A 24126-nucleotide genomic window follows, 5' to 3' on the forward strand; every position below is an offset into this window, starting at 1 on the left:
TATTCGTTAAAAAAATAATATGTATGGTATATTAATTTGGTTGTGGATCTGGAAAATAAGAGAGGCCTTGATTTTTTATTTTGAATTGTGATTTCGTTCATTAAGACTATGAATTATCATTCATGATATTTGGTCCAGAATACAATAGTAATATACCTCATGTATACTAATAGCTATTCTTTGTAATATCGTTGGAAAGAATACCCCCCCCCCCCCACACACACACACGCACACACACACACACACACACTTCCTTTATTATTAATTTCGATAAAACTTGTTTCATTCTTCAAGTTCTTTGCTCTCTCTCTCTCCCTCGCTCATTCCATCTCTCTCACCTTGGACCTACTGTTTTCTCTCTCTCTGCTTCTCCCTCTCTTTTCTCTCTCTCTCTCTCTCTCTCTCTCTCTCTCTCTCTCTAGATATATGTCAGTCTCCCCTCGGTCTCTTCCCTTCATTTTCTCCTACCCCAGAGTATGTGCTTTAAAGAGGCAAAAAGAAAGAGTGATAGATAGAGAGGGAGAGAGAGAGAGAGAGAGAGAGAAAGAGAGAGCGAGAGGGCAATGTATATATACAAATAGAGAGAGAGAGAGAGAGAGAGAGAGAGAGAGAGAGAGAGAGATGGAGTTGGAGGAGAAAAGAAGGAAAGACGGAAAGTACCCAAAATATGGTCCCAAAAACAAGTTTATAAATCATTAATACATACAAAACAAAGCATATTCAGACATCTAAAATACTTAGAATTTTATATTTCCACAATGTTATAGTATAAAGCACTGCAACTGTTATCCTCTGCGTAATGGCAATTCCATGTAGGCTACTTGTCTTCACTTTATTATTGCATTTTGAAGGAATCGTTTAACAATATAAAATATGAGATGCATGGTGCTACGTTCTATCAGGGTCTCTGATATGGTGTATTATTGAAGCCCTACAAAATTGCGCTTCGAAATGATCATGTAGTATAATAAAAACCGTTAGGAAAACGAATTTTGAAATTACGATTTCCAATCATAAATATCTTGATAATCAGACACGCGATTGGCTTGTAAAAGTGGGGTCCCTGACTGAACTCAAAGTTTATAATCACCATTGCAGGGTTTGTTTTAGAATCCGAGACAAAGATACCCAATCCCTTTGATGAACGATTGCACATAATTATTATATCAAAGTCATTCAAGTAACACACTATTTCCCATAAGATGTTAAGGCATCTGCTTTGTGGGTAAATGGTTGATAATCGATTCATACATTCATCAATATCCAACAGTAATCACAAAAGAGAATATCTCTACAGGATAGCCTTACTTTCGAAGGGGGGAATGGAAATCCACTCCATAGCACTGCTATCATTCGAATGTTGTGGTACAGTGTGTATAATGAATAGCCTGATGTAAACAAATATGGTTATTTCAGAGGTCAACATCATTATAATGACAATTATAGATACAGTTAAATGGGTTTATATATTTACGGGGAAGGTGAACAAAAATCACCTAGTTACATGTAGTTGCGTCCTATGACATATGCTACATGTACACATACATTTGGTCAGCCAAGTAAATAATTTCTCTAAAATAAAATGGAATAACATGGAAAATGTACATTTATGAAAGCGCAAGTATATTGTACAGTACCAGATTATAAAATCATATGCAATGTCGTGTACACAAAACTAACCTTTTAATATTCTTATTGATGTCATATTAGTTGCAGATCAATACAAAATTTCTATATTCCTTTTAAGTCACTTTTTGCACTTCTTTTATACATATTTGCGTTGAAACATTAAGATACATGATACATGAATAAGAAAAATATAAAATATTCGAAATGACATGAATCATCATCACTAAAAGTTTTGCAAGGAGCAAACCATATGTACAAGCAAGGGAATTATATTCCACCGAAGGAAATTATTAGATAATTATGGCATATTTTACGCCACAATTTCTGGGCGTGGTTCCAATACATTTTCGTTTAAATGGTCTACATACATAACTTCAACTCCTCTTTTGACAAATCTCATAATGATATACAATTTTGGCAAAAATCTTCCATCCAAAACATTTTTGTTGTAATATCAATTCGAGTGTACTATTACTTAACAATTCAGAAAATATGCTCAGCTAGATACACCTCTCTCTCTCTCTCTCTCTCTCTCTCTTTCTCTCTCTCTCTCTCTTCTCTCGAAAACCGCTACTGTGTTTAGAAGAACCGTTAGATCTTACTTAGGGTCATCAAACTGCTAAATCATGCTCATTGGCGAAGCCACATGCCAATTCCTTATAAAAACAGTGCGAGAGCAGCGAAAATTGACGCTGCAGCAACACTGATCGGCGACGTTGCGATCGATGGCCCACCTCCACCTGTGCTGCCATCATCCATGGTCGTTGTGCTGCCAACAATCGTTGCCGTTGTGCTGCCATCATCCGCGGTCGTTGTGCTGCCATCATTAGTGGTCGCTTTTTGTGACGTCATGTTCTCGTCACCATCCACCAGATGGATTTTCCAGCCGAGGAAGCGATGGGTGTAGCACTGCAAATTCAAAAGTTTATGATAACTATTCATGAGTGAGGATACATGACGTGCAAATGAACACAATTAAAGGGATCGTTTAACAATGTTAAATCTGAGATACACGGCCCTACGCGTTATCAGTGTCTGTGATATGGTGTAATATTGAAGCCCTAAAAAAATTGCGCTTCAAAATGATCAAGAAGTGCCTCAAAAAAGTAAAAATCTTTGAGTGACCGGTTTTACCATACTCTTTTTCCCCAATAGACTGTAGTGTTATGAAAACCGTCAGGCGAACGGTTTTCAAAATTTGTAATTCCAATCATAAATATCTTGATAATCAGACAAGCGATCGGCTTGTAAAAGTCATGGGGTTCCTGACTGACCTAAAGGTTTATAATTATCATTGCATCATGAGCTAAATCCAGAATTTTGTTTCAGAATCTGAGACAAAGTTACCGGATCCCTTTAATGCATGATTGAGGATAGAAATGTAGTTTTGCAGTATAGACCTTCCCAATCATGACATATGCGAGTCATCCATTTCTACAACGTTTCAAAAAGAAAATATTATTAGCCATGTGCGTGCTAACATGATGCAGTTGCCCGCCTATAAAACCCGATGCAGTAAAATTGAATTACATAATATGCCCAAAGTTAAAATACTTCATTTCTGTAAACCTGACATGTGCTTAATAGCATTGTTTAACAATGTTAAATCTGAGATGCATGGCCCTACGTGTTATTAGTGTCTGTGATGTGGTGTAACATTGAAGCCCCCCCCCCCCCCCCAAAAAAAAAAAAAAAAAAAAAAAAAAAAAAAAATGCGCTTCAAAATAATCATGAAGTGCCTTAAATGAGTAAACAAATCTTTGAGTGACCAGTATTACCATACACATTTTCCCTAATATACTGTAGTGTTATGAAAACTGAATACGGAAGATTTGATTTCGATTTACAATCATAAATATCTTGATAATAAGATTGGCGATCGGCTTGTAGGGATTGCATGAGCTATATCTAGGATTTTGTTTCAGATTCTGGGACAATGTCACCGAGTCACTTTAAGCGCTAGCTAGCAATGCTTAACAAGTGCCATCTCAATACCCGTTCTTCCACCGTTTCTTTCAGTTTCGTTTTCATTATATCATATTTCTTTATTATCATCCATTCTCCCAACAACAATCCTCCGGTCAGAGCCGGAAGGTCGTTAAGTATATATTTCAAAAGCGTATAGTGTTTTTTTTATGGATTTGTATTGAAATAAAACTTATAAGAGTTAACGATGTTTTGGCTATCAGCCAGATTCATCATTCTTACGTGATAGTACAAGAGATCAGGGGCGTCCATTGGTACGGTCCACACGAGTTCGCCAGGCTCACCGGGCTGGCAAACAACAGTCAATTTGTTTTTGTAGTCTTCGAATGACGTGTAGAGATCAGGGCTTCCAGTATCACTAGTGCTAGTCCATTGGCAAAGTGGGCCCTCTACATATTTGTTCATAAAGAGTCAGCGATGAATTTTATAATACGAATGCGAAGAAGAATTGGAGAAGCAATAGGGAAAATAATGAGACGTAAAATGATAATTATGGGGATGACGACGATAACGATGACGATGATGATGACGATTATGGTGTGGAAGAAAGGAGAACTCTTATTAAGAATAAATAAGTAATGGAGAAGAAAATGGGAAAGTTTAGATGAAAAGAAAGAAAATGGAAAAGTTTAATTGAAAATAAAGAAAATGGGACAGTTTAAATGAAAAGAAAGAAAATGGGAAAGTTTAAATGAAAAGAAAAAAGTAACGGAACATTAATGTGAAGAAGAAGGAGGCGATGAAGGAGGGATGAGGAGAATAAAAAATAGCACGTCTTTTCAAATACTATGCACCATTCTTACTAACCAGAAGCTGTTAAGGAAATGCTTGAATAATAAGTCATTGCCTTTGGTTAGAAGACAAAATCACAGATGATTAATCTAGGTTTAGTGCCATTTATACGAAAAAAGGGAGAATAAAAGACAAACATTCTCAGACTATTCTGATGGCAACTACATTATTCATACCCTAGCTAAGTTTTGTAATTGTTTAAGCATGTGAAAAATTGAGTTTTACCAACTTAGTATGTTCCTTGAGAGTGTAATATATAAAAGCTTATATCTCAAAGCATTTTAAAAAGGCTCTAATTCAACCAGTCCAATTTTCATTCTTGAGTTGCGAAAAAAAAACACCAAATTTACAAGGGATATGAATAGTTTAGTTGTTGAATGTATATTCACGAATATTCATCAGGCCGCTTTGAAAGACAAAGGAAAGACGTCAGATTTGTTTGAAAATTGCTTTTAAAAGATCAAGAAAATCTTACCTTCCGGCCCCGCGTAGATCGTGATAGCCTGTTAAAGATTAAAGTAGAGAAGTAACAAAATAATAACAAGATTGATATATTTTTTTAATCAGTTAATATATATCTAATATGTATTGATTTTTCTTCATTCGCAATAATTCATGCCAAGGGGATCTTTCATCAAGCCTTAAAATTGGTCTTGGAATTGGCAATAAATTAAAATAAAATAAAATAAGACGGAGGAGAGAGTTTCACCAAAACCCGTGTCGGGATAGTTGCAACCATGGTGGGGACGCAAATTATACAACATGGATACGGTGAGTGACGCCGATGGCGCCCGGCCCCCCCCCCCCCCCCACTCAGTGTTATTTAGGGTACGCATATGCGTGTTCCAACCGACCCCCCCCCCCTTTTCAGCAAAAGTCCGGTGTGTAAAGTCAATACGGCTCGACCTTTTTCTTTTGTATACGAGCCTTTTTCAGCATCCCCCCCCCCCCCTTTTCAGCAAAAGTCCGGTGTGTAAAGTCAATACGGCTCGACCTTTTTCTTTTGTTACGAAAAGGACATTTTGGCAACACGCATGCGGTCATTTTGAAACCTGAGTGGGGGGGCCGGGCGATGGCGTAGCATAAGTTCACCTATAGACGGGGCACTAGAACAATTGAGGGGGGATCGCACCCGTCTTAATGTGAAAAAGAAATGCAATTTTACCAGGCTAACCGCTAGGGGTACTGTGTAGGACGCGGTCCAGTGGTGTTTCATCAAGCCTAATTTTAGATTTGATCTGCAAATAGATCCGACCGATTTTAATGGCCCCGAATTGATTACGATTTTGATATAAATAGTAAGACCTGAAACCGATTTAGGTTGATGAAACGCCAAAGGTACCATCTTTCTCGTCCCTTTCCTCTCTCTCTCCCTCTTCTCTCTCTCTCTCTCTCTCTCTCTCTCGTTATATCTTCCTTTCTCTATCTATAGTTTTCTTGAATGTTCTTAGAAGTATTTTAACAACATTTATATAATAATGACGTCATTTTCGACCCTCCTAGCTCATTAGTTCTTTGATTTTGATATGACCCCACTAGGGTTTCATTACCTGCTGTTCATCTTGCGGTAGTTGGGCGTAGCCTCCAGAAGGGTCATCGGTGATGTAGAATGGATGATAGTTAGCGCTCATCGATGGGACATCTCCTCCGCTCACTAAGAACGTGTAGGTTTTACCGCGTCTCAGAGTGAGCTCGGGAATAAGCTCACCGTTGATAAACCAAGCAATGCCCCAGCCAACGGATCCTATACCAAGACAAATATCTAGTTATCATGATGATGTAAAGGTTTTTTTTTTTATCTGGTTTTATCAGATTCTTGTCTACATTTTCTTGTACGGGGTTTTATATGTTGGATGGGCCTAACCGTATCAATTGTCTACACAAATAGCAAATTAAGGAAATAAATAAATATACAAATAAATCACATAAATAAGTAAATACATAAAATTATATACAAATTGATAGATAGGCAAATAAATACAAAAATAATGAATGAATAAATAAATGAATAAATGAATAAGCAAAAACATAAATGAATAACATAATAAATATAATACTGATATAACGATAAAATATAATAGAAACTAAATGAAAATGATAACAATTAGTTTTGATGGGATCGATTTTCTTTGTGGTGGTAATAATAGTGGATTTGAAGTAGTGGGTCGTGGTAATGGCGGTGTGAAGATTGATGACGATGATGACGATGATGATGATGATGATGATGATGATGATGATGTTTTAGGTGGTGGTGGCGATGAAAATGATATGACAAAGTGATAGCAATTATGAATATGACATTGTTAATAGGTGTATTGTACTCAAGAAAAAACGAAATACCAGTCTTAAAATGAATTTCGGGGTAGTTCTACAGTGTCAAGTTAGAGTTCAGTATTAGTGGAGAGTCTGGTCATGAGGTCTAAGGGGGGATAATCTGGCATTCCTTTCCTATTATACCACCACTGCATACACTATATCTACTTATTCTGAATTACCGGTGATGTAGTTGTACCCTTGCTGACCTCCTGTCAATCCCATCTCTACCGTGAACGTTGAATTTTCTGTCTCCACGATGCCCTCAATGGTCCAGCCCCCCTCCTCCTCCGAAGGTGTGGTGTCTGAGGGTTGCTAGGTGCGGTCGTAGTGTCACTCCCAGGAGCACACGTCGAGCTTACCCGATTAAAGTCAATCTGGAGATTCGAGGTACCTGGAAACAAGAGCAGAGCAGACGATACAAAAGGAGAGTTTTGATGAATATTCCGAGAATTATCATTAACAGTCAGACCGCAGCGTGCGCGATAATGAGGCTATACGCTGATTTTTATTCAGCGTCTCTTTGGTTATCTCGTACATTCACGTGTGCTGAAATTCACGAGATTTTCCGTGAGATTTGTAAGGGTGTACAAACAGCTGCTTTTGTGGTCGATAACTTATGTCAACATGGCAGCATGCAACGGTAATTACTCTCGAGATTCTCAGCTTCAGTTTGATATGAAACTTGCCATATTTCATAATTTTGAAACAATCCTTTTTCACCACTTTTATTGTAGTTATTTTTGTAACATTTCAACAGCTATTTTGTACCCGAAATTTCGCTTTTGGTTCCTGACTTTGGTACATAATTAATTTGTTTACTTTGAGATTCGTTGGAAAGATGAAAAGTCACTGATCAAAATAATGTCAAAACCTAATTGACGCAAAATCTTGTTCTTGTTATAATCATAGTAATTAAGACCCTAAAAATCCGGAAATTACCAATTTGTTCTTTCTATATGATGGCGCGAAATTGTATGATTTCATACTTGTGCACGCTCGCCGTTTGAGCAGTGGCAATGCATAACTTAATATTAAACTCCAGGGAGCTCCGCCGCGCCACCGACTGGCCGAAAAAAATAAGACAAATGATTAAAAAAGAAATAATGTATAAAAAAATTATGTTAAAGGCAGGTGACGTAATTGATCCAGGGTCCTCAGATTGTTGTCATGACTGCTTGCGCGCACGTGCATTACAGGCGCACGCCACAAGGAATGCTTAATCAAAATTGGTATTCAGAATGTTAATAAACCAAAGCGGAACATATGTGACGTAGTTGACGTATTTGGCCAATCAGAACGCTCTATTATCACATCGGTAAAGTTGACTACTTTTTTTAATTATTCATGAACATTCGCATGATTTTTCTTGGTTCCTGACTTTGGTACAGCGTAAAATATAATAATTTTGATATCATTGTAAAGAAAAATATTTATGCTTTATGCTGATTATAACATCTTCTTGACGCAAGAATGATTTCTATGTGAAAATCAACCCTACTCTTTAGATAGATTTATCATTTTCAAGGCGAAATATCTGTTTCCAAAATATATTTAACATGATTTTCATATAAGTATATAAAGAGTGCAACTTCTTATCTTTAAAATAAGCCGAATTTCATGAGAAATGAACAATTATAAAGGCAAAAACTGCTGATCGGGAAAACCGTCTGCACTACTCATTACGTATGCAAGACGCGTAAATTCTTGCATACGTGCTGAATAAAATAGAGGGTTTTCGCACCGGCTGCGGTCTGACTGAACATGATATCATTTCAATGCTCATCTTTGCTCTGTCGTGCTAGTAGTGTCGCTTACACTTGAAAAAAAACTATTAGACAGTGTCACCCAACCGCTGCTACATCATCATCGAGTAGCGTCCGTTTGCCCATGCTGTGTGGTTAGTCGTTTCATTTCCCTCAAATGCATGGTCCTTCACCAAACCTTCAGCATCCACCTTGGCGATGCTCTTTCCTATTCCTCTATAGTGCCTCGATCCTTCCAGGTTTTGCAAGGTCGGCCAGCTACTGTCTGGAGCTATTGGCTTCTTTCTCTCCTGCTATGACCTAGCCTATAATCTAGGCGGAGTGCCGAGCTTTTTTCTTTGCTGCTAGACTAACCCTAAGCAGAACGTCTGATACGGCGAGACTACGAACCGTGAGTCGCGAAGCGGCTCACCGCCTATAATCACTGGTCTAGCTTTAGTCGTTGTTTTTTTATTATCGACCTTGAATCCGTGCCAGTTTTCGTACGAAAAACTGCCACGGATTCAAGGTCGATAATAAAAAAAACAACGACTAAAGCTAGACCAGTGATTATAGGCGGTGCGCGGCTCACGGTTCGTAGTCTCGCCGTATCAGACGTTCTGCTTAAGGTTAGTCTAGCAGCAAAGGAAAAATCTCGGCACTCCGCCTAGATTATAGGCTAGCTATGACCACGCAGAAGCTGAACTTGGGTCAGATAAGAGCGAATGAATATCATCGGAAATTCCTTTGCTGTCAGCCTATCCCACTCTTGCCACCATAAAACGTTTGATATTACAGACAAACTGCACTTTCAATAGGTTATTTAATTAAATTATCTTGAAATTTACCCAAAACTTAATCTGCTGTTCGCTTGAATACATTTGTAGGCATTGACCTGAATCCTATGCAAGATCAAACCAAAAAGGGGAAGATGAATTTCATATGACATTACCTCCGAGCATGATAATCTACTTTGTAATTAGGCAATCGAGATTGAATCTTTGCATTTGGAATCAAAATATCTCTTCTACTTCTTCTTTTTCTTTTTCTTTTTTTTCCTTTCCTCTTCTTTGCTTCTTCAGTTCCTTTTGTAATTTACTACTTTCATGAAATTAATCCTACGACACATTTAAGCCTTGGAAGATCTCTCTCTCTCTCTCTCTCTCTCTGTACAGTCTAAACTTACGTACCCTCTTAATCTCTCCTCCCCGCCTGATCTCACTTAAAATCATAATATTCATCATCAGTAGCAATAGTTTAAACAAGGGCCATTCACTGACACCTACTCTCTTAGCTTAATATCTCCCCTTCTTTTGGATTTACCTGGAGAGCGCTGTGAGTGATAGGCGACGCGGCCGTCAGCGTTGATTAATCCTCGAGCCCATATTACGTAGGTAGGTTCTGTTGTCGAGATTGCTTTGTCGTAAGTCGCATCTGAAATAAGATTAATAATTATGTACATTATCAGTTACAAAGCGAGTTTATCTCATTTAAAGAGTCAACGTTATACAGACTTAGGACTGACCCGTTCTTAACGTGCAAAAACCCATTTTTCCGATGAGACATGAAGGATTAGTATATTGGTAGTGATCATACGATAACAATATTATTGTTACAGAAACTGTCTGAAAGAAGTGGGAAAGGTTGATTATATCGTACATAAGAATTTTGTATATTGTGAAGTTTTGGAATGACCAAAATAAAGGGGGACAAAATCAGTATTGAAAACTCCTGAGGATCCCATGCACTGCACAAAAAACGGGTACACGGGACTACCTACAAATGTTTGGCCGTAACCTTTCAGCAATTGTTGGTCATGTTTCGAATATGAGGGCACTATAGAATAGCCGTCGTGTTCGGGGTAAATTTATGCGATATTCTTTCAATGAAAAGGCTCACAAATTATTTTTCATCTTTACCAAAACTCAACCCTCTTTTCAAAGAATCTATCCCAGGCGTAGTGTGGGCCAACCGAACACAAAAACGAAATTTCAAACGTCCCATTGGTCGTCACCCATTCCCTAACAAGATACAAGACCACTATTGCTAAGACTTCAGAAAACGGCGGTATGCATATGGGTTCCGAGGTAGTCAACCTCTCTAGATCTTCCCAAATAAATTTGGGATTAATTTAATATGTTTATTTAGTGTAAGCTTCCCGTATATGCGTGATGTTAGGAGGTGCAGGGTGTTTGACCCCTATTTTGCTAAACATTATCCCAAAAATTGAAAAACCTCCGGGGTGGGGGGGGGGGGGGGGCTTGTCAAATATTAACATATCTGAGCCCTCAGCGAAATAATTATGTTCTGTCCCATATTTGCCCATGATCACCCACTCCAATTTTCTCACAACATCATCTTTGCGACGGACTAATAATGTAAACAACCAGAGAGCGTCACGCTTTATGAAACGAAAAGCATTTTCATTGTGTATAAACTTGACATGTTCCATATCATATAGGCGATCAGGGTCCTGTTTCATAAAACTTTGTATCTATAATAAATGCTAAATTTCTATGACAAATTTGCACTCAGCCAATCAGATGCCATGATTTCAGTAGCTTATAACAGTAGCTTTTAACTTGTTACTGGTATCAAGTTTTATGAAAAAGGGTCCTGATCCAAAGACATACCACTAGCTGCCAATGGTCTCCGATAAACGATATGGGTCATTCCATTATCAATCGATGATTCTACTAGCGTGACGTCATTGCTTGCCGAATTCGATGAGATGACGTCGGGGCACGCTCCAGCGCCATTTTGAGGAGAGCACTAGGAAAGAGAGACATGATCGATAGAGATAGTAGTTGTAAAGTCAAGGTGTTAAATCCGCACTGTCCTACTTGTAGCTACTTGCTACCTCTACATAGAAAACAATGCCTAATCGGTGACCATTGGTTCCCCATGATCCTCTTTTTCTTATGTTAATTGAGAGCTGAGTTGATGAGATAACCACTTGTCCATTGACCTTGCCGGGTTGTCTTATCCCTCCTTTAAACTAGTACAGATGGGGTTTAAAACATCTCAAGTGTTTGGGTCTGCAAAGCAGTAAGTGCATTACTACAGATACGCCTACATATTATATGGGTATGTTTTTTCACATTGTTATTTACGTGACTTACCATTAAAGTGATTATAAAATAAATATTTAAAGTCAGATAGAATTCAAGAATTTTAGAATATGATTTGTCGTAGGATGTTGTGCAAAAAAAATGAATGATTATTCAAGATTTTCTGGAGACTCAGAATCATAGGAGCTGACGTTACCAGTGACATGTACATCCCCTCGACCCACCCCCCCCCCCCCCCCCCCTGGATATGCATGGTAAGCACTGTACAAATGCAAAGGAATGCTTACTTGAGCCTGAGAGCCGAGGTAGTAATCAACGGCCTGTGCGACTCCGTTGCCGTCGACGAAGGTGACCACGACATCGCCACCCACCATCTGCGTGCTCGTGGGAGATCCACTCACGCCGAATGCAGTGTACGTCTCGACTTCGTTGGGTGTACTGTGACGGATAACGATGTCGGTCCCGTCAATAAACCAACAGACTTGAAGCTCACCCACGACCAGCGTTTCGCAATTGCAGAACCCCTGAAAAAAGGACATAGCCAGTATTTGTTGTAAAAAATCACACTTTATAAATGAGGTATATATTTTTTCTTTGCTGTAGGCATGTGGCGAAGCTTCTGGGGCTTGCATGGGAGAATAGCAAATTAATGGAGAAAATAAAGTAGAAGAAGAGAGGGAACAGCTGTGCCCCTGGTTAGATGAATCTGTGTTCATAATGGAATTCAAGTATTAACGATCATCATTCCTAACATCATTAATTAGAAAATAATGAAAGCGGCCTACCTTTAAAAAAAAGTTACATCAAAAACTTCCAACCGCCTATCTCAAGGGGTAAATGGACGACAGACAAAAGGAGGATAATTGAAAGAAAATGGAACACAGTGATAATGGAAGTATCTTATGCTTTTGAATGCTCCTTTTAGTTTGTTTCTCAATGATTAATATCATTTTCAAACCCCAAATCCCATAAAGGACATCAAACAAATAATTCCAACTGTAACTCCGACCAATCCTCGTTGGATAGGAAACTAGCAGATATTACATCTGGGTTATAAGGTGCCCCGACATAATTTATTCTCCGATATTTATTATTGCAAGGACAGTGGGCCAGTGTTAGGGTAAGAGTTAGGTTTAGATTAGGGTTAAGTATGATGTTTTGCCCAGAGTCGAAGTTGATAATTCGGGCGGTGTAGGATATTGAGCAATTATCCTTGAAACATGTGCCGCATGACCGATTTTGACGGTGCGCTGAATTTCCGTCTTACCATCGAGGGAGTCGTACCGGCTGTCGTCGTACCGGCCGTCGTCGTACCGGCTGTCGTTGTACTGACTGTCGTCGTCGTGATCGGTGCCGTTGTAGTAAGTGTCGCCAGCGGCAACGGTGGAATGTTGAGAACATTGAAATCAGGAATGTCAACATGGCCGAAGTCCTGTCTGAAGCGGACGCACCACAGTCCGATATGGCCAATGTCGGCTATAGTGATATTGTCGATGAGAGTCACGGTGACGGTTGCTCCAGAGTAACTTCTGATTACCTGCAAACTAAAGGAATATAATTATGATAAATTTACAACTAATATATTGTGTTTGGTTTCGATACCTGCATCATAATAAAAACAAAAGGCTTACAAATGATGATGATAATGACGACGATGATGATGATGATGATGATGATGATGATGGTAGTAACTTTTTGATAGTAGATTAATTTAGTCTTGGCAGAGGCGGTGTGCCTTTGTAATAAGTACATATCTCCCCTTCCAATAAGTGCATCTCTCTTGAGTGCTCCCTTTTTAGGCAGGAGAAGTGCCCCTTTCAAATATGATAAGTTCTCATTCTTGCTTTTTTTTTTATAAGTGTCCCTTTTCCTTTCGCCTATTTTGATATTCAAATTAATTTATAGGAACACACAACAATAGGTTCAATCAAAAATAACCAAGAACACAAGGCAACGAAGTAAAATAACGAAACAAAAGAAATCATCGACTAATTCCTCAAAAAGAAAACCGAATTCAGTAATAGGTTATCCTAATTAGCTGATGGTATAAAAACATAGATGATTTAAATCATTCAAAAAATCCTTCCCATGCCACTATGTCATAGAATGATGACAATATCTTACCTTCCTGTTTCATCTGGTATTCTGTAATCCTCATCATAGCTTGGTGTGTCACCTGGGCCAACCCAGAAGTAAGCGTCTGCAAAATTCAGGATTTATTTAATAATTTTCAAATAAAAGTTAACAGGGGTCTACTACAAGACTATAGGTCACCCCCCCCCCCCCGGCCCAGTAAGTATGCTTCTACAAAATACTGTTTGATGCATGCACTGGACTCTACAGGTTTCTTTCTGCGTTCAACCAATTGCACCTGTGGAATTTTCAACTCAGCCATAGATCCTGCTTCAGGCCTACACTTAAATAAAAGCCTATTCCTAAAAATTATCAATCACAACCCAATCACTAATCGTATACCTTGACGAAACAAGGCCCGGAGCAAATATTATGGCCTATAATATGGGCTCAGTAAACAATAACCATATATCAACCATTCGATCAACAGCTATGGAAACCAACACATATATCAATTAATATCGTTCTCTCCGTCAATTACTAACTGAATCGAATTATTGGTCAGCCGGTCAGTATTTTAGAAAAATACTCATATAGACTTTGTACTGAGGTGAAGCAAAAATTTATATGGTAGCTTACCCGGACCGAATCCATCGTAGTTGAGGTCTTCAAATCTTATTTTCTTGGGGTCGAGTACCACCACAGCGGCGGCCGATGTTCTGTGGACGAGTGGGGAGAATCCAAGAGCTCCAAGGTTGTAAGGGGAAGGTGGGACGAAAGCCGCTGGAAATATAACATGCCCAAAGTTGGCCTGCAAACGACCGGAAAATACTAGAAATTAAAACAAGGCTTGAGAAGTTGTGCTTACTTCTTTTATTGCTCCACTGCTAATGAAATGTAAGACAGTTTTCTCTGGGAAAATTATCAAATGAAAAAGGAACAAAATATTAGCTATACATGTTCAATTTCATGCATTATTGAGTCTTGCAGGAGGGCAGAGGGAGAAGTGGGAGTGGAGGGAAAGTGAGGGGAAGAGGGGAGGGGCGGGAAGATGGAGGAGAGAAGGAGGTGAAGGGGAGGGAGAAGAAGGGGAGGGGAGTGGAGGGGTAGAGAGGGAGGGGAGGCGAGAGGAGGGGAGAGGAGGGGGGAGAGAGTGGTGAGGTAGAACGGGAACAGAGGGGTGATAGGGGAGGGAGGGGAGGGAAAGGGGGAGGGAGGGGAGGGAAAGGGGGAGGGAGGGGAGGGAAAGGGGGAGGAAGGGGAGGGAAAGGGGAGGGAAAGGGGAGGGATGGGAGGGAAGGGGGAGGAAGGGGAGGGAAAGGGGAGGGAGGGGAGGGAAAGGGGGAGGGAGGGGAGGGAAAGGTTGAGGAAGGAGGGGGACAGGAGGGGGAAGGACGGAAGAGAAGGAGAGGGAGAGGAAGGAAGGGGAGGGGAGAGAGAGAGGGTACAGGGGTGCGGTAGAACGTGAATAGAGGGGAGGCGAGGGGAGGGATTTAATATACACAGTGTTGGGGGCACGTATAGGCCCTATACAGTACTAAGCATAACAAACTACATGTGCAGAGTTATAATTATACATATTCTGATACAAAGAAGATATATAGATAATTACCGCGAATCGTCGACACCAGACCGAGATCCAGGCGAGGTTTGAGACAGTTTTCGACGACGGAAGAGTCACAGTGATATCTACGTTGGAGTAGTAGCCCAGTTTTACCTCGCTTAAATGAAACAAGAACAAATATTTATGGATGTTTATGATCTAGTGTGAATACGTCACCGGACTGTGGATCACATGATTCGTGATTGGAGTCCCACCGCTGCACTCATGTCCTTTGGCTTGACATTAATCTACATTATGTTGCCACACACGACTCAGGTGAGTTAAAAGAGTACCTGGCAGAAATCAATTCCTTGAAACGCTAGAGGGCCATAATGGCAGGCATGCTTAAGCCGGTGTTATAATTCTGGAGTGCCAGGAGTGCATTGTCCGACAGACATGAGCGCTACACAAGAACTCACTTTTTTATAAATTGTATTTAGTCGTACCCTAAGAAATGTTAGGATTACAAAAGTTTAGTTGAAACAATATCGGGCAATCACTGTATATCATTATAAAAAAGAGACATGAATGCCAATCGAATTGAATTGATCTTGCTTAAAGATAAAAGGAAACATAACAAATGGCATGAAACAATTTAGATTTTACAAAGAAGCAAAAGCGTCGATTAAGATGCTCTATATTAACGATAGAATTCCCAATTCCCAAATGACAAATAATGTAATAATAATAAGGAAAAGAGATACTTTGGCAAAACAGAGAGCTTCTAACTTCCTACAGATGTCTTTAAAAAAGAAATTTCTAGGTTAAAGACCAATTGCCCAACGTGGGAAATATTATGTCCGATAACCTATGGACACTTCCAATTCACCAACTGTTTTGATATATTATCCACTTTGAAATTTAAAAAAATGAAACTTGGAAAATGACACCTACTGCTATGTCCGGCAAACCCAGACGGACTACTTCCACAATTGGAAATTTGATGTAACTATGACTTTTTGGGGTACTTTCTATATTGCCATAATTGTAGGTCAATCGATACCAGAGAGAGAAAGAGGGAGCGGGATAGACAGAGGGGAAGGAAGTCAGAAACAGTATGACGTTTAAAGATGGACATATATAAAGAGAGAGAGAGAGAGAGAATGAGAGAGAGAGAGAGAGAGAGAGGGAGAGAGAGAGAGAAAGAAAGAGAGAGACAGATGGAGAGCTAGAGAGAAAAAATACTCTAGTTATGATATTAAGTGAGATATTAAAAAAGATATAGAAAGAAGGGAAACAGTAAAAAAACAAAAAAACAAAAAAAAAAAAAACAGTAAAATACAGACAGAATTACAATGACTAAAAGACAAATACACATGTATGAACGATCACAAAGTCTTTCGAGAAATCAACACAAGGCCATTTCAAGATAAACCCCATATAAATCATATTCAAATTACTATAACGTCACCAAGGACGTTCGCACATTTCAGGATGGACAAGGCTATCTAAATTTCATATGGTTGATTTCTTGAAGGTCTTTTCGATCTTGTTTTTTTAAACATGATTCCTTACGTTCCATCCTCTTTGGGGATTATGAAGCCATTGCTGGATGGTGAGACCGTCTCTCCTCCCCATAGGAACGCATCTATTCATGAGCATAAGAAGAGATGGAGAACACAAAAATGAGGCATAGAATTAATATTAAAGTGTTGTTATCATCATTGTCATCAAGGAGAAGATATAACAAAGAAGTAGTAGTAGTAGTAGTAGTAGTAGTAGTAGTAGTAGTAGTAGTAGTAGTAATAATAATAATAGTATTAGTAGCAATAATAATAGTAGTAGCAGTAGTCAGTGGCGTACGCAGGATTTTTTCAAGGGGGGGGGTTAAAATCGGGCCCATAATTTCGCAACGACTCAGCCAGCCGCTAAATAAGCGGGGGGGGGGGGGTTAGCGGACTTTTTTTTTTTTTTTTGGTCTCGAAATTTGAAAAATTGACATTTTTTTTCCGTTGGGGGGGGGGGGGGGTAAGGTCACCTTTTTTTAGGTCAGCCATTGGCATAATTTTTTTTTTTTTTTTTTTTTTTAATCCAAAGGGGGGATTCCCTAAAAACATACACATAAAAAAAACTCAAGAAGGGTTTAACCCCAACCCCCCCCCCCCCCACCCTGCGTACGCGCCTGGCAGTAGTAGTAGTAGCAGCAGCAGCAGTATTAGTTGCAGGAGTACTATAGCAGTAATATTAGTAATAGATCAACATAATAGTTCCTAGCCGCCATGGTATTGTTTTCATTGCAACAACGCCATTTCTTCTCCAAACTATTAGTTAAAGCCATTGTCCTTATCAGGGGCGGCGATTTCTTTTCATGGCCAGGGGATGAAATGCGAGGAACGAGGAAGCACAATGAACGAGAGGGGCGAAGGTGACTGAAGTGACTACCCCCCCCCCCCCCCCCCCAAAAAAAAAAAAAAAAAAAAAAAATGTTTTTGATTGTTGTTGTTGTATTAACAAATGACATTCCTTAGCAAAACTATGGTATAAAATCAAACAATATACTTTTTCACACTTCACTTTTACTTTGCCGGTAATTAGTGTGCAGTCCGAAGGGTTGTAAATTATTTATTAGGTAAATTATAATAAGGAGGAAGCTTGGGCATGGATGGGATTTCTATTTCCCACTCTAGGCCTTTGTCATGTACATGTAAATTGATATGGGAGCTGAAATGGCAAATATACAGAATATGTGGTAATGAACTATCAAAACCAACCAATATTATACAAATATACAATGACAATCGAGGATCTACCTGAAAGTATTCGCATAGGAGGACATCAACAAGTACTATTTGATGTTCCTGAGTGCAAATAGTTTTAGCTTGTTCCGAGAATGAGTCATTTTATATTTGTTTTATATCCCTTCCATCTGTACCATTCCTTGTACATCCTGTAATAACATGAACCTTATACTCACATTCACATCTTACATTTAGATCGAAAGGAAATTTAAAAAATATGATTGTCATCAAAACCATCATTAATATCATCTTTATCATTTTCACCATCACCATCATCATAGCCATCATCAATATCAATGATCATCATCATCACCATCACCATCACCATCATCATAGCCATCACCATCATCACCACCACCACCTTCATCATCATCATCTTCATAGCTATCATTAATCACCTGGTGCAGTTCCGTCGTAGGAAAATCCGATGATTCTTAACGTCCGATCGTCCTCTGCATAAACCGTCCCCTGCACACTGTGTGCGGTGGACCCAAATGTCCCCACAAGTTTACCGTGATACGAGGTCAGGTCCGTTGGTTGAGCATCGGCGGGGAAAGCCACTGAGGATGAAGAAGAAAAAAAAGGCGAATACAATTTTAAAGAAAATCGACCACTTTCATTCACAATATATCAATGCATATTTATTTAATATACATAATAAATTGATCAATTGATATATATAAATATTCATTAAAATCATATATCTGACGTCAATTTTAAAAAGTCAACCATAACGAGGAGCAAACGCGGTGCCGATTGTCTCGCGAGAGAGACAATTCAAATGTACGAGAAGAAGTGCAAAAAGCTCTTGAGGCAAGTGAAGTCATTGACATGCTTGTAAGAACATTTAAAGCTCTTCTCATTGGGGTACTAATCACCATTATCACTCAGAAAATCGGTGGAAACTTAAGAGAGACTTTTGAGTTTGAGTTGACGACAAGAGATGAGAGGATTAAAAAAGATTGGAAAAGGAAATTGAGCAAATGAGAGAGCATCAAGATAAAGCAGAACCATATTCGAGGAGGAATTGCCTTGTTTATTACCAGTGGCGTAGACAGGTTCGTACACCTGGGGGGGATGACTGGGCTGCCAACGCTAGTGAGGGCCCGAAGCGCCCGAGCGATTGAGCGAAGCGACCGAGCGGGGGGAGGGTGTGGGAGGGGGTGTCCCCCCTCCCACGGTAGGGAGCTTTTGCAATTTTGAACTTGAAATCGTGCAATCTGATGCATACTTAATGAGGTAAAATAACACACACAAGCGTGCACGCACACACACACACACACACACATACTACGCCTTGAATGGACAGACATGCATACATCGACAAGATCTACACACCGTGGCATACGAATACAGAATGGACTGACACATAGTATTGCATATTGAACCACACTACGTATTTATTTATCTCTCTGCATTTTGCTGTTACACCTCTTCAGAAAAAAACCCAATGTCAACTGTGTACACGCAGGTATAGTCTTTGTTGTCTTGATAGGGGTATGTGGTTATGAATGAAAACAGTCTCTGTGGCCATTTGTGAATAGAACACATAAACAACAAACAAATAACGATTAAACTTTGAACAATATGTCTGTTCATTATAAAGCATAATGAATACGTACATATTATGCTTTTTTTTTTTTACCTCAAAGAAACAGGCATAGTATCCATAGATGGATATTGGCTGGCGGCTCATTAACATACAGATACAAAAAACATAAACAGTATTACTATGATCCATGGAGTAACAATACTGCTTTGTAAGTTTGTGAAGAAATCGGAACCATAACGGCATTGCATCGTTTCAAATTAGGGCATTATTTACTTCTATTTGATCTCAGTCTTATAATAGTAATAGTAATAGTAATAATAATAATAATAATAATAATAACAATAATAATAATAATAATAATAATAATAATAATACAAATAAAAAATAATACTAATACAAATAATAATGCTAATACTAATAGGTTCATTTTATCTCGCATTTCAAGACAGGGTAAATTCACACTGCGCTTTACATGAAACAAACTTCTTTAAACATTTCAAACTTATGTCTTCATGCATCAATCAACATACTTTAAATGAATACAAAACAAAGTGCATCTTAAATAAAACAAAAATAAATAAATAGTTAACAATACAGAAAAGATGTAGCTGCTGTAAGCTTAACAACAAACTAATGTATACCAGTCAGTCCTGATATCAGTATTAGTGTAACAATAGCCCGGCCCCCCCCCCCCCACTCAGTGTTATTTAGAGTACGCATATGCTCGTACCCTCTTTTTGAAAGCGCCCCCTATCTGAGGACTGCCATCATTTCCGAACCCCCCTTTCGCGGGCTTTTCGCGGGCTTTTCCTGCCTTGGAGACCCCCCTAAATCAGGAAAAATACTCAATGTACCCCCCTAAATTCGGAATAATTTCTCAGGAGTCCAAAGAGATGAGAGAAAAAAAGAAAAATACCCCCTTTTTAAAGAAATCTCCGGGTAAAAAGTCAAATACACCCCTTTTTTTACAATTCTCGGGCCGGACTTTGTTGCACGAAAAGTACCCCTTTACCGGACATTTTGGCAACACGCATGCGGTCATTCCGACCTCTGAGTGGGGGGGGGGGGGCCGGGAACAATAGTCATATAGTGGGAGCATGAAGTTGAACAATTCATGATTATACATAATTATATATGTTTGTTTGAATAATACTTGTTATAAAGATAGTAGTATGGTACTCTCTGTCACGAATTATTATGTATACTGTTGTATCACATTCATTTTCTATTCTGTTTTAGAATTGGCTTTCACAGTGTGAATGCGGCTAACAATAAACACAATTACAATAATGATGAGGATTATTATTATCATCATCATAATTATTATTATTATTAATATTATAATTGTTATCATTATTATTATTACTATTATTATCATCATTATGACTTATTAAGTAAGCAAATATCATTCCCCAAAACCTGGGGGGGGGGATGATTGTACATGCCATCCCCCCCACCTTGTGAGGTGGGGGGATGCATCCCCCTCATCCCCCCCGTTGTCTACGCCCCTGTTTATTACGATCCTAGTGAGATTGAAGATGAAAATACAAATGAAAATGTGAAAGGAGTCTGTGAGAAGAAACTTAGAATAAATCTACAAAATGGCGACATCGACAGGACGCATCGTCTCGGCGAAAAAATGCCGGAGAAAGTGTGTTTCTATTAGGAAAACTTTTTCCCTTACCGGCCATTAACCGGATAATGGCGGATAATGGCTTTAGATAGAAACACGCCGTATGCTATCATTGTTATTGTTATACTTATTTTTCTCATAACTATCAATATTATTATTATAAGTAGTAGTAGTATTATCATTATCATTTTGTATCATAATTTTCCTCAATCACCTCCTAATCATCACCAGTAGTACTAAAAGTATTAATAGTAGAAGTAGTAGTAGTAGCAGTAGTGTTAATAGCAGTGGTAGAAGTAGTAGTAGTAGTAGTAGTAGTAGTAGTAGCAGCAGACGTAGTAGTGGTAGTATTAGTAGTAGTAGTAGTAGTAGTAGTAGAAGTAGGATACATTGACACTGTATAGCGTGTTATAAGCATGTATGTTTTATATCACATTTTGTCTACAACACTTTATTTGTTTATGAATCATACTGCACGCAGTATCATATTTTATATTTGCTATTATTTCCAGAGTGACAAATCGTTCTTGTTGATAGAAAACCCGTTCAATCCCATTCCTTCATATTCGTTCTACATAATATCGGTTGTCTACACAGCATCACATAAAGCAAGCAACGCATCGCAAAAACTGGGATATCAATTATGATATTCACACGCCATACTTACAATGCAGCAGTAAGGCCAACAATAGAATCGTCATTTTGGAGACTGACATCGTTGAAGCTGGAAATGGCGGGTTCCTAAAATTCGACCGCTACCACTTTGCGTGACAGTTACTCCAGTTACTACACACATAAATTGAAAGCGTACCGTTTGAGGTTGGTTGCGAATAAACTGGTACTGACTCGGCATGAATTACATATACATTGATAGAATGACTCGGTGAAAAGCTGCAGTTTTAGTGAATAGCGATAGAATGTAAACGGGCGCGCCCGTATCAACCGGATACTGGTACACGCTGACCATAATAACTCTTTAGTATTTGTGCATTTGTGCATCGAGCCAAAGCGATATAGAGAGTAGGGAGAAAGAGAGAGAGAGCGAGAGAGAGAGAGAGAGAGAGAGATAGGTGTGAGGGAGAGAGAGAGGAAGATAATGGGTGAGACGTGGGGTAAAGAAAGAGATTCTGAGAGAAATAGAGAAAGGAAAGATAGAGAGAAGGGAAGAAGAATTCAGTGGTTAGAAAGAGAGACAGACAGACAGACGGTGAAATTAAAATTTGGAAACTGAAACTGAAGAAATAGACAGGAATGAGAGAAAGGGGAAGAGAGAAAGAGAGGGGAGAGAAAGAGAGAGAGAGAGAGAGAGAGAGGAAAGAGAGAGAGAGAGAGAGAGAGAGAGGAAAGACAGACATTCGGGGAGACAGAGACAGAGAAAGAGAAAAATAACTGTCTCAAATCTGAAATAAATACAGTGTAGAAAGATGCGATCGTATCATGACAAACAAAATATCAAATACACCAAGGCCGTCTCGTTTGTTGATTTAACTCGACCCTACACAAGGTCATCAACAAAAAATAAACAAAACTATTCAAAACAAACAAATTTCGTAATTATTCATTATTTTCGCCATAAAATGCCAGTCATCTGCGGCGGAAGATTAATATCACCGGAACATAAAACCGTCATACAAAACCATAGCTTGTAACCGTGCAGGCGCCATTTTGTCCATTTCTGATCCGTTTTAAGACCTTTCTTTCTTCCTACCTATCTCCACTATCCTAGATCCTTCAAACTTCTAACAAATTCCTCTAGAGAGTCTAAGAGATGTTGTTCATCTGCAACGTATAGCTTTACCTTCAAAATACTACCTCCGTACTCGAAATTCAAATCCGAAACCGACTCTAAAATTCTTGATAAATTGACCCCTCAAAAATCTAAAATCGCCATAACTTTTTTTATACCAATTTAGTTTCGTCTCAATTTATCACAGTATCTTTATCCCATAATTGCACAAAGCCATGCCAACCATAATTTCAATCAATACAGCCCCATTGTATGCATTGTTTGTTTTTTCTTTATACCATCTATCAATTAGTGTGCGACCGATTGTCTATGATCTAGTTTTATGTATTGGTTTTTGTTGTGTTGTTGTAGTGTACATGTATTTCTGTTTTAGTTTCTACAGAGAGGCACACTTCAGTTCTCTGAAAATCCACACGTTAGTCAGGCCTGAAAATCTGAATACAGAGAAAAATCCTGTACAGGGGGGGGGGGGGGTTCTTTACTTTAAATGAAATATATATATATATATATATATATATATATATATATATATATATATATATATATTGTTCTTTTTTCCGAACATATGCTGTGTTCAATCGAAAAGATTGTTTGTCCGAAGTTACATTACTAAGGAAAACGTCTCGATATTCCGAAGGTTCGGAGTCTCGGAAAAATATAAAAGGTTTCATAAATCTAAGAATTATGTAGAATTTCCCAACGATTTTGTTTTTCTTAATTATTTTATTACATATCCTACTTAATTATCGGACTTACGAGCGTCAACAAATTAAACTATTGGGGAATAAAAACGATCCAATACCCGTTCTCAAAGACCGGCGTGATTACGTGGAATGAAAAGTGGCCTGATAAACGAAATTAGCATACATTGTGAGATATCAGAGGGCACAGCCGGCCAGTGCACCCCCTTAAAACCCAAGTGGAAAACCGTTGATTAGTTTCTTTTTTTCTTTCTTTTTTTGCTTCTAAATTTTGTTTTAATAAAACGGCATTCCAATATTAGTGATTATCTGTCTTGCCTGAATGATGACTTTGCATTGGGAGAACTTTTCAGTAGGTCTATGACCGTGAACTATGAAAGGCAAAACTATAACAACAAAAAAGAGCTAAACTATGGATCTCTCAAAACAGTTCTACCCAACAAAAGAAATCAGGTCATGGCTATTAATGAAAATAAATAATACATGTCAACAATCTTAAGTTCTACCAAACTTGGTTGTCAGAAGAATGACCTTGCATTTTTC

At 38.7% G+C, this 24126-nt stretch overlaps 1 protein-coding gene across 1 annotated transcript; it reads right to left on the reverse strand.

Moving 5' to 3' along the window:
• Positions 1–719: 719 nt before the first annotated feature.
• Positions 720–22009, reverse strand: LOC579039 (protein Skeletor, isoforms B/C). Its single transcript, XM_030994574.1, is given in 16 exon segments — positions 720–2538; positions 3838–4004; positions 4883–4910; positions 5958–6151; positions 6903–6941; positions 6944–7114; positions 9789–9899; positions 11099–11237; positions 11824–12060; positions 12804–13080; positions 13661–13736; positions 14249–14420; positions 15222–15330; positions 16728–16800; positions 18349–18510; positions 21803–22009. Coding segments are annotated over 16 exon segments (2241 nt in total). The 5' UTR covers positions 21837–22009; the 3' UTR covers positions 720–2286.
• Positions 22010–24126: the final 2117 nt, after the last annotated feature.

This window comes from Strongylocentrotus purpuratus, unplaced genomic scaffold, assembly GCF_000002235.5.
Source record: "Strongylocentrotus purpuratus isolate Spur 01 unplaced genomic scaffold, Spur_5.0 spur5_scaffold_21, whole genome shotgun sequence".
In the NCBI taxonomy this organism is placed as follows: Eukaryota; Metazoa; Echinodermata; class Echinoidea; order Camarodonta; family Strongylocentrotidae; genus Strongylocentrotus; species Strongylocentrotus purpuratus.